We start from the raw sequence: 18,768 nt of genomic DNA, 5'->3' as shown, positions 1-18,768 counted from the left end.
AGAAGTAACACACCCTGCTTCTGCTGCATCATTGAACCAGTTGTTGATTTCGGAGTAGCGCCTGTATGCATGTTGCTCAAATTCTTCTTTTCTCTTTTCCTAATCAAAGAGAAGCATTGGATTGCCATGTGAGGTAGATTTTGTGTGTTTGTGTAGAAGTTGCCTTCCATGGGGTTGTTTTCTTTTAATGAGTGGTCATGGAAGAAGTTGAATCGGAGGGGGGCTGCTCTGTTCTATGGACTTAAACCATAGTTCCAGTTTTGTTTTGTTTTTGATTTCTTAATACTGTTTTTATTTATTGTCATGGTACAGAAGATAAATTCTGAGAAAACAATTGTTACAACAGTAAACAACAAGTAACTTATACTTGTCCTGATAAAATGGTACAAAATAATGTGCAAGTTTCTGAGTTCTCCAGAACTTTACATCAATTAAGGTGTGTACATTGGAGACGACCACTGCACGTGCATAGATGACAGCTTCTTGAATAGGAGTTTGGGGGGTTGGGAGTGGTTGAAGGCACAGAGAAAGCAAACAAATGATGTGCATAGCATGAAGATGTCTTTTGTCTGTCTTGAATCTCCCCAACGTTCAGCTTCATTGAATGTCCCCGAGCTGAAGCATTTTGAGAGGGAGGAATATTTCACTCTATCCATTTTCTTCACTGCATACATAATTTTGTACAGCTCTATCATGTCTCCTCTTACTCCTTTTCTCTAAAGTATAAAGCGCCAAATGTTGGAAGTATAACTACAGGTAAAGATGGTAAGAGAGGGATCTGAATTATCATATACTCATCAGGTTACTCAGTGTACTTTAGATCTGAAGCATTCACGCTCACCTTCTGAAACATGAAGAAACTGATCACACCCATAAAGCAGACAGTGAGAGATGCCAGGAGACTGAGGTGCCTTGAGCAAAAGGAAAGGAAAAGGAACACAGTGCTGGCACTTTGTGATGCAGCAAACTGGAAGGCTTGAACCACCTAAACAAATTGGCATTCAAATACAATGAGCTTGGTGTGGGAGATGAACTCAGTGCCAGCAACAGTGACAGATCCTGGATTACTCCTTGTCCCACTCCTACACACCCCTCGCCTTGCCTATATGTCATAAATTTGAGCAATTACTGTATAGTGGTAGTAAGCATTAGTTACATAAACACACACACATTTCGGGGTAGTGTTAGCAGTATTAATAATATAATATTAACATGGATAGATGTTGCTTTATGCTAGTTGAAAAAAGCGTAGTCTCCAAATATATCAACATGCCAATCCTGTATTCTGAAAATGCATTAAGTTTGGTCCAACACTGGCCCAGTTCACAAGTGATGCTAAGCTAAATTATGACTTAGCACAAATGAGCCAACATGTGGACTCCTGGAGAGATTGCAGCTGCTTTGCTTCTCCCTGGTCATCATGTTGCTGCGCTGTACTAAGCTATGGTTTGGTTTAACACATCATCTAAAAATAGTCTGTCGTATGGTTTATGGCTCATTGTTTCTCTGGGAGAGCTTATGCGTGAGCCTGGTTCAGGTAACATGGTTTCCATGCAGTGCAGCAGCAGAAAGTCTTCGGAGATAAGCCACGACCTCCTCTTTGAAAGCCCACCTGTTTACTCACTTGTGCTAAGCCATATTTTGCATGCAGATGAGGCCACTGTATGTTTAATAATAATAATAATAATAATTAATAATTCAAAGAGCCAGCATGGCACAGCGATTAGGTAAGCTGAAACCCCGGTGTTGAATCGGAATAAATTCATATTATTTCCTTGTTATGAATTTGGAAATTGCCACTCAAAAATTTATTTGCTTTTGGCTAGCTCTCAGCCTGTTTTCCCCTCACAGAGTTGCTGTGAGGCACAACAAACACCTATTTGGAAGAAATGATTTAACAAAAGATTGGGGGGGTGGGGAGAGTAATGGGGAGAAAATTAAGATCATTTGATCAGTTGATTCAGATCAACTGACACTACCATTTTCTTAGCACTAACCTGGAACAGGGGTGAAATATATATATGTATACTGTATATATATCCACTTGCCTCTTAGGTAGATATGCTTAGCTGTTCTATAGACTGTCATGCTTGCTATCCTAAAACCTTAAAGCTTTCTTGAAATTAGTGAGAGGTACTTCATTTATTATTTCCAAATAATGTCATAGTAATGGTAAGACAAACATTCATTTTTTTTAAAAAAAACTATTGTTCCCATGATGGTTTTGCAGACCATATGATGGGATAAACATTTTCCAAATAGCAAGAAAGGAGGCTGTACCTCTTTAATGGAGCCAATATATGTTCCTTTGTGTAATATATCTGTGGTATTGCTTTGTTTTGTAACCTGGTTACCTTTAGAAAACACGCATCAGCTCAAGTTAGAAATTTTATTTGATCTTTCTAGCTTTAAATATATATTTTCCCTAGTGTGTGTCCCCCAGTCTATTTTCTCCAATCTGAATTCATTAACAAGCTTCTAAGAATAGCATGGCATTGTCTCACAGGTGCCAGGTAGTTTAACATCTGGTTCTAGCATAAATTATAGAGTGGGCCTCTGTGTCCTTTTCTGGTCTATTTAGCCTGGAGAGGCTTGAAGGTGGGTATGACAGCCAGTCAAATCCTTTTCACCCTGCTGCATGCATTAATTTCTTTTGTACCGCTGTCATCTCTGGTCAAACAGATTTTGCAGCAATATGAAATAAGAATAAACCCATAGGCAGAGAAGATTGCAGGAGGACTATGGGCAGCGTTGCATTTATCATAATGGGAGAAATTCGACGTCACACTCTTGTGATTTCAACTTGCCAGACAGAATAATCTCCACTCTCCCAATCCCAATATTGCTGGACATGTGCAGGCAGAGGAGGGAGGAAGACCCCTGACACAAGTAGAATTCATTACACAGAACTGCACTTATGGGACTCATTAGGTGAATCCTACCCACTATGTTTACGACACCTCAGAAATAACGATTGTTTCGTCTGTAATTTAGCCTCCTGCACATTCATTGTTGGTTTCTCTGAAGTCAATTCAAGTCTTGGGATTGATGTGAGGTGCATCCGAATGAATGTATTTCCTTTAAATAAATTTGTTACTATGTATTTATAGATGGCATTGTTAGGTTAAATGTCTACCACTAAAAATATTTGCTTAAAATGTAACTTTAAAAATAGTAGCCTTTAATTTGGTGTTGCTAAGCTCCTTTGTTTTGTTTTTTTCTTCAAAGACACCATTCAGCTTTAGTTTCACTACCACCATTTATACTAATAATAATATTTTTGAGAAAGTCCACTTTAATTCCATAGAGGCAAGTTTCAAAATTATTGTAAACAAAGTAATATCACCTCCAGACTGTCAGTATTTTGTAGTAGTAGTAGTAGTAGTAGTAGTAGTAATTAATAATAATAATAATAATTTGTTATTATTTATACCCCGCACATCTGGCTGGGTTTCCCCAGCCACTCTGGGCGGCTTCCAACAAAGATTAAAAATGCATTAAAATGTCACACATTAAAAACTTCCCTAAACAGGAGGGATTCAAACACATACCAGGAAATATATGTGTGAACTAAGCACCAGCGCAAAAAAAAAAAAAAAATCAATTTCAAAAAGAAACTTTACATTTTTGTGGTTAGGAAGGTGACGTGGAAATGCATTCAGAAGTGTGGAAGGAAGGAATGATTAACAGGAAGATATATAAACACCCAGCAAACAAATCAGGGTGGATGGAAAATAAATAGGCCATAACAAAGAGTTCAAAGATCACATGCTTTTGAATAATAAAACATCATTTTACAAAACAACTGGAACAGCTGTACTAGAAAGAGGAAGGAGATGTGTACCAATATCCTGCCATTCACATGCATGATTGATTTTGGACACTGTTGTAGCAAGCAAAAAGCCTTTGAAAACTTGACTTCCATTGTGCCCAACTTGTTTACACTGAGGGAAAGCTTCATCAAAATTGCACCATTAACTGGGCAGTCATAGCTAATATGCATACACTGTCTATAATTAAAATCCATGTGCCATTTCCATCAACAATTTGTGGTGTGCCAAACTCTGCTGCCTACACTCTGTAAAATTACGATTATGGAATTCTTGCCCTCAGAGCTGAAATACCTGGGCTAGTCATGTCATTGGATCACTGTGATATATGGCCATAAAGCAGGAACAAAGGAAGCTGCTTTATACTGAGTGAGAACGTTGCTCCATCTAGCTCAATACTGCCTTCACTGACTGGCAACAGCTCTCCAGGATTCCAGACAGAGGTCTGCCCTAGTTCTACAACAAGAGGCTGGGAATTGAACCTGAGACCTTTTGCATGTAAAGTGTCTGCTCTATTGCTGAGCTGCAGTCCTGCCTTCTTCCAATAAGGATAAATGAAAAACATAATACATTTGAACATGAACTCTTTTTCTTAACCACCTTATTTACCTCTAACAAAGTTGCTGTCACTTTTTAAGAATATTTCTATAACTGAGGCTGGAATGCGGTGTGGGAGAGGGAGAAATTCCGGAAGTAGAACCTAGTAGAGTGTGGCTTCCGTTTGGAAGGACAGATAACTGGAGACTCATGACACTTTCTAAAATTTGATTTCTGCACACATATACAAGTAGACAATATATTCAGTGCTATTTTTCCTAGAAAAAAGAGGTACCAGAACTCACCATTAACTTCTCCATTGTTCTCTTAGAATGGCAATGGAGACCACCTGAGAGGTACCGGAGCTGAGCTCTGGGGAGCTCCAGCTGGGGGGAAAAAAGCCCTGAATATATTACTTCCCTATAGAAAATCTGCTGCTCCTCATCAGATTCTCAAGACAGAACACACTGATAAAGATACATTTTCCCTTCAGCGCTCCTCTCTCTCTCTCTCTCTCTCTTTCATCAAGCAAATAAGTAAATGAAATGTAAATACTGTAGTTCCTTAGTCTCAACTAAACCATGCCTATCTGTTACAGGTGAGTGCCCTGAAAGCAGTATGAGCCACAGAGGATCAACAAGCAGCCAACCGGGCTCTGCAAAGTAAGAAACCTAAAGAATAAGCAACCTTCATCCCCCATCCAAATTTCCATAAAAGAGAGAGAAAATAAGATGTGACACAGCCTTATAGGCCTGTCCCCCCCACCACATTTGCTTTCTGTTTTACAAAATACAAGGCTCCCATTTCCCAAGAAAAGTGCTCTAAGGCTATATGCAGATGACAACTTTTCAGAGGATGGGTGGTGGTACTATGGAGCTGTCATTTCCTATGACATGCATGTTCATTTATGCATCCGATGAAGTGGACTTACAATAGGAGTATTATTGTAACGTAGGCTCTCCTTTATGCCTTACCCTGAATACTGAACCTACAAGATGAAAGTTGTTTCAATATCCAGAGTTAGGAGAGATCCCACATTCAGATAATCATTGGAACTCTCAGATTAGTGAATTAGTGAGCATGGGGAGGGGGAATAAGTTAAGCATATAAGGTCTGTTCCTGTTCTTATGTAGAAATGGGTTGGGGAATCGGACTGAACATTGTTCAGGATTCTGTTAGTCCATTTACTACACTTGCTCTTAAGCTGCTCTCATCGTAAACTCTGAACTTGGCTAAAGAAAAACCCTGGCTTGTTCTTAACAATTGCTTTCTCCTTTCGCAGTGGTAGCATGGGGAAAGCAGATGGAGCTGCCAAAATGAGTGCAAAGGATTTGTATGGTAAGTTCTTATAATTCAGACTCTTACATTAATAAATTTTGCGACAGTATAGCATGCCGGATCCAGCTTTGTGTGTTGGAAAGTGAAATTAACTTTATGATGTGGGGAAGTAATGTTCTTTGTTGGTTTTTTACAGTGAGTCACGAAACTGCCATTGCGCGAAGTATTTCTGTTTGCCCTGAAAGGTGTTGGAGCAACACTAGAGGGTTATAGGGGTCAGAGGTTTGTGATTGCAGCAGGTTTCTGAGGCCCTGTGTTCTGAAAGTAACCCTGTACATTCCTGAACCAGCTACTTCTGGAACTCAGTGGTATTTGGGAAGTGACATGGCATAAATAACAGTCAGGATATGATCAGTTACAGGTGGGTAGCCGTGTTGGTCTGCCATAGTCAAAACAAAATCGAAAATTCTTTCTAGTAGCACCTTAGAGACCAACTGAGTTTGTTCCTGGTATGAGCTTTCGTGTGCATGCACACTTCTTCAGATACACTGAAACAGAAGTCACCAGATCCTTAAATATAGTGGGGGAGTGGGGAGGGGTATTACTCAGAAGGGTGGTGGGAATGGGTGATAGGCTGATAAGTGTGGAAAACCTGTTGACGACTCTAAACGGCTGCAATTAGTCTTGCAGGGAAAGGCAGGGGGTGAGATGGCTAAAGATGGCTTTGTTATGTATAATGAGATAAGAATCCAATGTCTTTGTTCAAACCAGGTTTCTCCATGGTTTTAAGTTTGGTGATTAGTTGCAATTCAGCCACTTCTCTTTCCAGTCTATTTCTGAAATTTCTTTGTATTAAGACAGCTACTTTGAGATCTTTTATAGAATGTCCTGGGAGATTGAAGTGTTCTCCTACTGGTTTCTCTGTCTTGTGATTCCTGATATCAGATTTATGTCCATTTATCCTTTGGCGTAGGGTTTGGCCTGTTTGTCCAATATAGAGAGCTGAAGGGCACTGTTGGCATTTGATTGCATACACAATGTTGGAAGATGAGCAATTAAATAGTCCTGAGATGGTGTGTTTGATGTTGTTGGGACCAGTAATGGTGTTATCCGGGTTTATGTGGCAGCAAAGTTGGCATCTGGGTTTATTGCAGGCTCTGGTACCAGTGTCCATGTTGAGTCCTGTTTTTGTATTATTGTGGGTGAGGAGCTGTTTGAGATTGGGTGGCTGTATGTTTAGGATATGATCAGTGATTGTGACTATGCTTTACCTCCACTATTGCAAGCAATGCATTTCTGAATACTAGTTGCTGGAAACTTCAGAAGGAGAGAGTGCTGTTGCAGTTGCATCCTGCTTCCCACAGGCTCCTTGTGGGTCACTGTAAGAAGAATGAGCCGCTGGCCTGATTCTGCAGGCTCTTCTTCTGTTCAAGTCAGTGTTTTCCTCCATTCCATGGCATCCGTGGATTTGCCAGGCAGGACCATAACACTTTCCTGTACACCTTCATTGAGAGCATTTAAAAAAATAAAAATCATTTGTTTTACATTAATATTGCCACCATTTTGCCTATGGTATGGCTGGAGTGTTGACGGTTGCCACCACAGTGTTAGCTGAGCGTCAGACTCTCTGGAAGTGCACTTATTATGGAGTTAAAATGAACTCTTTAAACTGTATGAGTTCCCAGACCAGCTTAAGACAGAAATGTTTGCTGTTATTAGCAGTTTAATGGATTATGGTCCTTAATTAGATATTGTGTAACTTCAAAATAACTCACATCCTTTCAAATGTGTAAAAGGGAATTGGCTTGCAAGCGATGGTGTTCTAGATGGCAGCAGGTCCCTTAGACAAACAAGTGGGGTCAAATTCTTTGTTGCCAGCAATAGTTTTATATGCTGGGCTGGTGTTAATGGTTGGCACAGTCAGGCCCTTTCTGGGATACCACCTCTTGCTGTTACTACCTGCCTTAGGTGAAATTCTTCCTAGCTACTGACTTGGCTGCCCATTTTATAGGTGGCCTTACTTGTCATGAGCAAGCCTTTCCAACTACTCCTCCCTCACAAGACTCCCTATTCTTGCTGTAGCAGCATGTCCTGGTTGCTAGGGCAACCAAGCCAATCTTCCCTGCCTACTTCATCTTGTTGCCTCCCCGCTCCTGCATCTCTGTTGGTATCAGCCCTGTCATTAGGTTGGCAAACAGCCTTTCCCCCTGTTTTGTTGTACTTCCTAGCTCTTGTTCCCTTTACCTGGACAGCCAGGTAAGCTCAGCCAGTGTCCTCCCACATGTGTTTCTATCCTGTGATGATGGAGAGGGTCAAGAGAGTGAGAATGGGAGCCATAATCGCCAACTTGCTTGCTTTCTGTTGGTGGGACACTCCTAATATTTTTTCAAAGGGGTTGCTATTCATAGCCCTAAGGCAGCATTGTTTATAATTTATTATTTACTGGACGTGGGGAGGATGCTAGCATTTTACAGTGGCTAGTAGTGATTCCTCTGAAGTAGGGACAGAAAGACAAATAGGCAGTCAAGTCACATGAGTAGCACATTGGTTTCATCACCTTGTGTCTTCTGTGATTCCTGATATAATCTATTTTGTATGAACCACTCAGCTAGCTACCATAGATTGAGCAACTTGCTTTCTGATGTTGCCAGAGTAACCAAAGTCTGCTAAGGACCTTCTTTCTTTGCTTAGTAGAAAGCAGAACAAACAGGGTATTAAGAAAAATGTATCTTGTCTAACCAGATCATCAGAAGAAAAAATCTATTGTCTGGAGGTCAGGTTCTGCAAGTATGAGGAATTTCAGCTGAATTTTAGTTGCACAGTCAGCTGTTGTGTATGCAGTTGGTTGTGTATTGTTATGACCTTGGAATTTATGAGCTCCAGTGTTTTGTTTGTTAGCTAGTTGGAGGCATATTATTTTTAATATATATATTTAATACATAAAATGAAAGTTAAACAGAACAGAATCAATTAATTCCTTAAAACTAGCAAATAGGTTTGTTGTCATACAGTATGCCCTTTTGATAGGCCATCAGAGGAATTTAGGAAGCAGCCATTTACTGAGCTAGACCATTTGTCTTTCTAGCTCAGTACTGTCCAGGTTACAAACAAGGGACATTCCCACTCCCACCCTGATATTCTGGGGTTTGAAACTGGAAGCTTCTGTGTGCAAAGCAGGCATTCTACCCAGTGGAGGAATTTCCGGGCATGCGTAGTGCATCCGGGCCGGCACTGCTGCTCCTGTGGCGAGCGGGTGAGCGAGCGGTGGCTTGTGGGGCTGCTCTGTCCATCCGTAAAGAAGCACGGACAGGGTGCCGGGCAGCGGGGGAGTGGCGGGAGGTGTCAGGGAGTGTCACCCCCTCCCCTGGAACCCAGGGCGGCCCACCCCCTACGCCCCACCTTTCCTACGCCACTGGTTCTACCACTGAGCTATGGTCCTCCCTCCTCTCCCCGGTCCTGTTTTCATTTACTTGGTAGATTATTTTTTTAAATCTTTATTGAATTAAAATACAAATACATTATGCATGGCAAGATTTCTTCATTCTAGGCACAAGGATTATAGGAGCTCTGAAGGTTAAGGAAGGAATGCTTCCTAAAGGCACCTGAGATCTGGAGATGTATGGGCCCTCTTGTTACAATAAACACACAATTCAAATTAAAGAACACTGATTTTAATAAAATCCCTTCAACTCCAAGATCTTCATAAAATACCTCATCAGGAAATGCCAGCAGCAGTCCTGCAAAATTGTATGTAACGTTTTGAGAATGTGGCGGCTATTTATGAGAAGTGTGACTATTAGTTTAAGAAAATTGCAGTTGAATGTTAACATGAGTACAGATATCAGACAGTGGTTCTAAACTCTACTTTGCAGAGCTCTAGAGTTCCATGGGAGCTTAGCAAAGATTCTGTGTGAAGTAATAGACAAGATGCCTGGTAAATTCCCCTTCTTTCCCTTGCAATTATTACTAACAGCAGAATAGTCCCACTTGCAGGGCCGGCCCACCCATGAGGCAAGGTGAGGCGTCCGCCTCAGGCTGCAGGATCCACCAGTACAGCAGATCTCAGTGTATATCTTTCCTTCCACCTTGCTCCTGATGTAGATTTTCCCTCACCCCTTCTTCCCTGGTGGAGAGGGGGATGCTATTTTGGCATCTGCCTCAGGTGCCAAAATGTCTTGGGCCAGCCCTGCCCACTTGCATCATGTGGAGCTGCAGCAGTGGTTTTATGGGGTTATAGACTGCAGAGCCTGCAAATTATTTGCAGGAAATACTTGCCACTGCACAGAAACCTTAATTTGCCAACAGTTTTACCCCTAGATATTTTGTCACTACCAAGTGACCTCTGTCTGCTTTTGTCATTGCATTAAAGGCCTCCTTTGCTGAAGGACTCAGTGCTTAGTTTATTAGATGAAGCATGGAACAAAGTGCTTATTAATAATTCAAAATCAACTGCAGGGGGTTGATACAGAAAATAAATACAGGAGGCACTTGCTGCTTGTATTGTTCTGTGGCTATTCATAGAGTGTCACTAGTGATGATGATGAAACAGGCATGGAGCAGAGCACTGAAAACGGTGTATGCCTCCTCTCCCATGCATCATTCCTTGATGGCTTGCTCAGGTCTTATACTGGATGCCAAAAAGGCATCCCTTACTGGACAGCACCCCCCCCCATGACGGCTTCTATCTGTCTAAAGGGCAGCCTTCAGTGTCCACCTGTGGTATTCAAGTAATTCATCTTGTCAATGAATCACAAAGATTTCTGCTTGTGCAACAGGACTTCTCCCCCCTGTGCATACGAGGAGAAGAGGGGAATAATGTGCAAGCAGAAATCATTGTGTTTATTTTATTTTATTTTGTAAAAAAAAATGTTTATAAACTGCTGTATCATAAAAAAATACATCACAGCGGTTTGCAACAGTATAAAAGCATAAAACCAGACAATAAAACAATAAAAAGTGAAAAACAAATTTAAAGTAATAATAATAAAAACAAGCATCAGTAGACCATTGTGGGGTCTTAACTGCCAGCATAGGCTTGGCGGAATGGAAAAGTTTTGAGCAGGTGTTTAAAAGTTGGCACGGAAGAAGAATTATGCTAGCACAAATGTGGAAGACAGAAGAAATACCAACGAAAGAACAATGGTAAGGGAAACTTATGGAATATGCAGAACTGGCAAAACTAACAGGAAAACTACATGAAAAGGAAAAGACTTTAAAAGAGAATGGGAACCATTTACAACATATATGAAGAGGCAACATAAAGAAATGGACTCATTGGCAGGGTTTGAGTAAACAAGCACAACTGTATACAACAAAAAATAAGACTATGTGTATTGGGAAAATTTTGGGGAAACAATATGCAGGGTGAACAATATGGAAATAAAGCAAAACAGGAGTATGAGGGAAGTCCAGGGGAGGAGGGTGGAAATATGAAAAATTGTTAAAGTTATATTGTTAGAAGAAATATACAGGTACATGGAAAAATCAATAAAAATATTTTTTTTAAAAAAAAAAAGTTGGCATGGAAGGTGCCCACTGAACCTCTATTAGCAGAGAGTTCCACAGGACTGGGGTGGTAACAAAAAAGGCTCCGTTTCTTGTTATTTTCAAATGAGTTCCATCAGCTTGGAGAATGGTTGACCAGAGATGCTCCTACAGATGGTCTCAGTCTCTGAGCTGGGCTGTAAGGGTTCAGGTGATATCTGAGATATCCTGGATCCAAGTGGTTCAGGGCTTCGTAAATCAATACAAGTATATTGACAGAACATTCACATACTGCTACTTGGGATAAGACTCATATCTTTGCTTTACACCTCATTTTTGAAAATACACCTGATCTTTTCTTTTCTAAATCTTGCATAAGTAGAGCCCTGTTGGATCAGGCCAAAGACCCATCTAGTCCAGCAGCCTGTTCTCACAGTGGCCAATCAAATGCCAATGGGAAGCCTGAAAGCAGAGACTGATGTGTGAAAATAGGAGGCAGCTATTGGTGTGCTAAGCAACAGCAAGTTGCCATGACCAGATGGTATCCACACCAAGGATTCTGAAGGGACACAAAATGAATTGTTGAACTATGTTATCTGGACCGAAAGGTAGCTAATGTAATGCCAAAGTTACCAAAAATAGACCCCTTAGGCAATTCCAGAAATGACAATATATTTATTAGCCTGCAACTGGCTAGACAAAACAGTGCTTCCATTTGCTGATGTTGGACTTTCATGCTGAACATTAAGGATGCTTTTCTGTTACATCACTCCTGGTTGATTTAACAACTTCTCTCTGCGCTGTGGATAAACATACCCAAATTATCTGAGGTCTTCAGTAAGTAGATGTTAAAATACTAGCTAAAGATATGGAAATACATTTTTTGCATTCCTAAAAGTCACTTATTTGTGTTTATGCTTGCGTAAATAGAAGGTGTGGTGTTGGAAAGTTTATTCAGCGCCTGCATAATGAGTTAAATGAGGGGGTGCTAGTATTCCATTTCACCACACGGGTGTTGTGAGTCCATATCCACTAGCAGCTGTGAAATATTCAGGCTGTTATGGTGATAATAGGGTTGATACAGAAGTCCTTTTAAAAAAAAAGGGGCACGTGGAGCACTTTGACACACTGGCAGTGCAATCAAGAAGCTGTGCATGGTCATAGTTACTATATACCGGGTATATTTTCTGTCTTCTAGTCACAATAATAGATTACATGTCCTGTCCTACACTCTTTGTTTGGGGGTTATAGATGTGACATCTGATGTAGCATAGTGGCTTAGAGGTATGAGCTGCAGGCCAAAAAGTCCCTGGCTTGAATCACATCTCTGCCATGGATTCGCATGGGGCCTCAACAACGTGTCTGTTTATTTAGCTTCAAGTCTGCTACGTTGCAGAATGGGGTTAACAAAACCTTGCAGGTTTGTTGTAAAGATGACTGTGTGAAGTGCATTGAACACTCCAAAGTACTTGTGCTGTTTCTCATATGTTGGGGACATGGCAGCCCTGTAGAATGAGGAAATATAATATTGTGTCTTCAGTACCTGCTCTGATAGTAGTAACAAGAGCTGGTGAATGACCCTTCCTCCTACTTGCATGAATGAATGAATTGCCCTTCCTCTGCCACATGTGTCCCGTGGGGTCATGAAGGGTACTGGATGCTCACTGCCTTTGGCAACTAAAACATGGGCATCTCATGTGCTTAGCTCCATACTCTAGAACAGGGGTGGCCAACTCCCAAGAGACTGGGATCTACTTTCAGAATTAAAATCTGGCAGTGATCTACCCCCATTTTTGGGGGTTCAGCTCAAAGTTGTTGACCTTTTTGGGATGAGGATTGGAATGCCCCGTTTTTTAGGGGGTTCGGCTCAAAGTTGTTGATTTTTTTTTAGGGAGGAAAGGGGGGGGGTGACCAGATTTGGTAACCTTTTACGGGGGACAACAGAAACTTTTACAGATTTCTTTGGAGAGAGTTACATAAAAGCACTCACAAATCTGTACTCCGCACAAACTCCTTTACCCACTCCTTTAACCTGCCTATCAAGAGTTCTTTAAAAATACATGCCTTCATCCTTTGTTAGTGCGACACCTGCATCACCATTTCAGTAACCAACTGTTCAATATCAGGCGAGTACTGTGTCAGGGCCAGCTTCAGGGAATCCTTAAGGTGCTCATCTGTCATGTTTGAACGTTGCTTACTCTCCGTCATTTTTAAATATGAAAATGCAGTTTCACACAAATAAGTAGAACCAAAACATGAGTGTAAAATTTCACTGCATCTTCTAAATTTGGAAATTTCTGTCTAGGCACAAACTTCCAAAATGATGATTATTCTGCACGGGCCCTCAGAAAAATGTCATTTTTCAGAGTTAATATCTCATTTTCAAGAGATGTTTTGCACAATGAGTAATTTGTACTGATAATGACTACAATTTTTTAAATGTCCAAATCAGATTTTAATGGAAATGACATGTATTCTACAATTAATTCAATTTTTTGGAAGTTGCCAAATCTTTTTTCTAACTCCAGAATACCAGAATCAATTTTGGCCACATACAATATTTTTCGCTCCTTAAGGTGCAACTGACCGTAAGACGCAACAAGTTTTTAGAGGAGGAAAACAAGAAAAAAAATATTCTGAATCAAATGTTGTACTAACTAAACTATTTAATAAACTACCAGTATATCAGAATAATATTTCAACAATGTAAAGTGAACAGCAGTCAGTGGTGGCATTAAGAACCACCATTACTGTCATTAACAAATAAGGAGAGACTTTATCCCCTAGTAAGGGGGGGGCAGGCAATGGAAATATATGAGCTTCCCACATCGAGTCCTTTAGCTCTAAGGACTGTATGGTTTGGACCTACACAGTTGTTTTAATAAAGGCAAAAGAAGTGGGACTTTCTTCTTTTTTGTTCATTGCAGAGAGCTCTGGGGGCTTTCATATGAGGGAGGAATGAGGGAGAAATCTCATTCAATTTCCATTTAAAGTCAAACCCCTACCAGTAATTCACACCTTCCCCAAATGTTCATCTTGCTGCTGCATCCTCCTCCTCCTGAGTAGTAATAAATGCTACCGTACTTTCACAGAGGGAGGACTGGGGTGTGGGATGAGGGAGGGAGATGCTGCCTGCATGGAAGGAAGACTGGGGTGTGGGGTGAGGGAGGGAGGGAGGCTTGGGAAGGAAGCTTCAGGCTTCCATCCTAAGCCTCTGCAGGGATCGCTCTCCTCCCGCGGTGGCTTGGGAGGCAGGGCCGGTGCTAGGGATTTTTGCGCCCTAGGCGAGATCACCTTCTGGCTCCCCTGCCAATGGAAGGAAGGAAGGAAGGAAGGAAGGAAGGAAGGAAGGAAGGAAGGAAAGAAGGGAGGGAGGGTGAGAGAGAGAGAGAAGGAAGGAAGGAAGGAAGGAAGGAAGGAAGGAAGGAAGGAAGAAGGGTGAGAGAGAGAGAAGAAAGGAAGGAAGGAAGGGTGAGAGAGAGAGAAGAAAGGAAGGAAGGAAAGAAGGGAGGGTGAGAGAGAGAGAGAAGGAAGGAAGGAAGGAAGGAAGGGTGAGAGAGAAGGAAGGAAGGAAGGAAGGAAGGGAGAGAGAGAGAGAGAGAGAGAGAGAGAGAGAAGGAAGGAAGGAAGGAAGGGAGAGAAGGAAGGAAGGAAGGAAGGGTGAGAGAGAGAGAGAGAGAGAGAGAGAGAGAGAGAAGGAAGGAAGGAAGGAAGGAAGGAAGGAAGGAAGGAAGGAAGGAAGGGTGAGAGAGAGAGAGAGAGAGAGAGAGAGAGAAGGAAGGAAGGAAGGAAGGAAGGAAGGGTGAGAGAGAGAAGGAAGGAAGGAAGGAAGAAGGGAGAGAGAGAGAGAGAGAGAGAGAGAGAGAGAGAGAAGGAAGGAAGGAAGGAAGGGTGAGAGGGAAGGAAGGGAGAGAGAGAGAGAAGGAAGGAAGGGTGAGAGAGAAGGAAGGAAGGAAGGGTGAGAGAAGGAAGGAAGGAAGGAAGGAAGGAAGGAAGGAAGGAAGAAGGGTGAGAGAGAGAGAGAAGGAAGGAAGGAAGGAAGGAAGGAAGGAAGGGAGAGAGAGAGAAGGAAGGAAGGGAGAGAGAGAGAAGGAAGGGAGGGAGGGAGAGAGAGAGAGAGAGAGAGAGAGAGAGAGAGAGAGAGAGAGAAGGAAGGAATGAAGGGTGAGAGAGAGAGAGAAGGAAGGAAGGGTGAGTGAGAGAGAAGGAAGGAAGGAAGGAAGGGTGAGAGAGAAGGAAGGAAGGAAGGAAGGAAGGAAGGAAGGAAGGAAGGAAGGGTGAGAGAAGGAAGGAAGGAAGGAAGGAAGGAAGGAAGGAAGGAAGAAAGAAAGAAAGAAAGAAGGTTGAGAGAGAGAGAGAAGGAAGGAAGGAAGGAAGGAAGGAAGGAAGGAAGGAAGGAAGGGTGAGAGAGAAGGAAGGAAGGGAGAGAGAGAGAAGGAAGGAAGGAAGGAAGGAAGGAAGGAAGGGTGAGAGAGAGAGAGAGAGAGAGAGAGAGAGAAGGAAGGAAGGAAGGAAGGAAGGAAGGAAGGAAGGGTGAGTGAGTGAGAGAGAAGGAAGGAAGGAAGGAAGGAAGGAAGGAAGGAAGGAAGGAAGGAAGGAAGGAAGGAAGAGGTGAGTGAGAGAGAGAGAAGGAAGGAAGGAAGGAAGGAAGGAAGGAAGGAAGGAAGGAAGGAAGGAAGGAAGGAAGAGGTGAGTGAGAGAGAGAAAGAGAGAGAGAGAGAAGGAAGGAGGGAGGGAGGGAGGGAAGAGAGAAGGAAGGGGTGAGAGGGAAAGAAAGAGGGGGGAAGGGATGAGAGGGAGAAAGAAAGTAAGAGAGACAAGGAAGGAAGGGGTGAAAGAGAGGGAGGGAGGGAGGGAAGAGAGAGGGGGGGGAAGGAAGTCTGCTCTTGCAAGAGGTGGTAGCAGGATGAGCACCCCAAAAGGAGAGAAGCCCTTTTGAAAAAAGAAAAGGCAAGGCAAGCAGGCTGCTTGCCTTGGCTTTTCTTTTTTAAAAGGACTTTTCTCCCCGCTGCAGGGGCAGCCAGCAAGGAGGAGGAGTGTCACAAAGGTGACGCCCCCCCCCCCGCAGGCGGCTCCGCCCGGCAGCGGTGAAAAAAGCTCTTAAAAAAAAGGACTTTTCTCCCCGCTGCAGGGGCGGCCAGCAAGGAGGAGGAGTGTCACAAGGGTGACATCCCCCCATCCTCGCTCTCCCCCCCCGCAGGCGGCTCCGCCCGGCAGCGGGAAGAGAAGCTCTTTTAAAAAAAGAAAAGGCAATGCAAGCAGGCTGCTTGGCTTTGGCTTTTCTTTTTTAAAAGGACTTTTCTCCACGCTGCAGGGGCGGCCAGCGAGGAGGAGGAGTGTCACAAGGGTGACACTCCCCCATCCTCGCTGCCCCCCCCCCCCCGCAGGCGGCTCCAATGGGAGATGCCAGCCAGCCATCTGGCACACACACACACACACACACACACACACAGAGAGAGAGAGAGAGAGAGAGAGAGAGAGAGAGAGAGGCCAGCTGTGGTCCGGCAAGAGGAGGGAGCTCTCCCTGGAGAGCTTTTTTCCCCTTTTAGGCTGCCGATCGCTAAGCAACCCAAGATCTACCTGCGATCGACCAGGAACTTGCTCACGATCGACAGGTAGATCGCGATCGACCTGTTGGCCACTCCTGCTCTAGAAGAGTCGCCAGAAGCACTTGCTGAAAGATCCCTTGGCTTACAGGTACAGCAAGTAGCTCTCAGGTTACTACCTCATTCAATTCACAGCTGCCAGCTGAATAAATGTTAATGTGAACCATGAATAAATAAAGTCACTTCTCTGCTTACTGGCTTCTATTCTGAACCAAGATGAAAGGACATTGGAGGGAAATCCATTATTTTCCTGGCAAGCTCAAGAGAATGTCTGGGGAGGAAGTACTTTGGAATAATTAGTGGTTTACACAACAGGCGTGTTGCTGCATTTTCTGTCACATTAGCAATCTCCTCTGCCCCCTGCTGCAACCTCCCCACCCCCCACACCATCAGCTAATGGTAAACACTTTGCAAAAATAATAAGGAACCTACAGGTGGCTCTAGCCTCTTAATCATTCTGGCTGGTTTGCATATAACATTGAACCAGGGCTGGCCCTAGATATTTTGGTACTTGAGGCAAACTACAAAATACCCACCACCACCACCTCCCAACAGGGAAAAAAGTGCGTGTGAAAATCAGGATCAAGAGAGGAATAAAGATCTGCACTGGTAACAAGGGTGGCAGGAGACCAGCAGTGCCTCCCATTCACCAGTGAGATCTGGCTTCCAATGAGCATGCCACAGCTATTACTTCCACTGCAGCAGTGGCAGCAGCAGCAGCAGGAGGAGGAGGCAGTGCATTCCTTGGAGGCCAGATCTGCTGCCCCTGCGGATCCTGCCACCCTATGTGTTTGCCTCACATTGCATCATAGGTGGGCTGGCCCTGCACTGAACCATGGTTTAGCACTTCATTATCTAGCTTCAGCAAAGTTTTCAACTCACACACTTCCCCACCCCTGCTGCCGCCCATCTCCTCCTCTGGCATGTCCAAGAGGAGGAATTCTGCCAGCTTTAGTTTCACTTTGAAAGAATCTTAGCTTAGTGTTACATTTGAACCACAGAACTTCGAACAGAATTCCTGGTTCAAATGCAACACTAAGCTGAGATTCTTTAAAAATGAAATTAAACTTGGTAGAAGTTCTCTTCCTGGCTGTGCCAGAGGAGGAGAGTGGAGAGTGGAGTACATCCACCTCACATTTCACTCAGGCTTATTTAGTAGCAGACAGTGTGGTGTGGCTACACAATTCACCTTACCTCCCTCCAGCTGAGTTGGGGTGCAGAGTGGGAGGGAGTAGGTGATAGTGAGGTTGGCATGGTGCAAATATGCCAGCAAGCTTGGCTCCATGGGCACATTTGCACTGCACTGACCTCATCACCACCACTTGTCCCTTCCCTCTCTCCATCCTGGAATGCAGCAGTGAATCCACCAGAAGGAGGTTGTGAGCAGTGCAGCCCCCACCCTGCCATCAGCTCCTGGGCTTGTTGATGTTCATCTGTATAGTGCTAAACTATGGCTTAGTGTTATGTGTAAATATGGTTCAGTTCCACAAGCCTGTTTGCTATAAATCTATCCCATTTTCTCTCAGGCGCTCAGGCTAGGGATGTAGCAATTCTACATAGTCGAGTGGAATCTCAACCTTCATAAGATCCATACTGTATTATAAACCCAAGCAGGAAATACCCAGAAGGATGAACAGAGTGCCTGGGGATGATACAAAGGAAGCCTCCAATGCTAATAACATTTCTGTAGTATCAACTGGTGCTGTATTGAACGGAAAAGTGGGATGGTGAGAACCATATTACAGATGGGAAGGAGAGAAGGAAGAGACTGACAATATATGGTGGGAAGCAAGGAAGGTGTGGAGAAGATTTCAATTTGTGTGGTTCTTGGTATACTGTATGTGTCTATCTCTTGATGTAAATATGCTGGTGCCCTGGTGGCTGCATCAAATTTGTGACAGTGTTTCCACTGAAGCGGAAATTTGGTACCCCAAGTCCAGCATGCCTTGATTACTGCAAAAAAATTAAATTGGATATTTTAACCTCTCTCAGACAAAACTTAAGACATGAACTCTGCCTCAAAATGTCAGTCA

General features: G+C 43.1%; 1 protein-coding gene across 1 annotated transcript in view; it reads left to right on the top strand.

Moving 5' to 3' along the window:
• EPS8L2 (EPS8 like 2) overlaps nt 1-18,768 on the top strand; it is a 90,766-nt gene that overhangs the window by 22,387 nt on the left and 49,611 nt on the right. Inside the window, exons 2-3 of the mRNA XM_033155675.1 lie at nt 4,966-5,029; nt 5,650-5,705. Coding sequence (XP_033011566.1) covers nt 4,986-5,029; nt 5,650-5,705 — 100 coding nt within the window. The 5' untranslated portion in view covers nt 4,966-4,985. The remainder of the gene's footprint in view (nt 1-4,965; nt 5,030-5,649; nt 5,706-18,768) is intronic.

The sequence above is a fragment of the Lacerta agilis genome, chromosome 1, assembly GCF_009819535.1.
Source record: "Lacerta agilis isolate rLacAgi1 chromosome 1, rLacAgi1.pri, whole genome shotgun sequence".
Taxonomy (NCBI): Eukaryota; Metazoa; Chordata; class Lepidosauria; order Squamata; family Lacertidae; genus Lacerta; species Lacerta agilis.
This window is presented reverse-complemented; position numbering and strand designations above follow the sequence as displayed.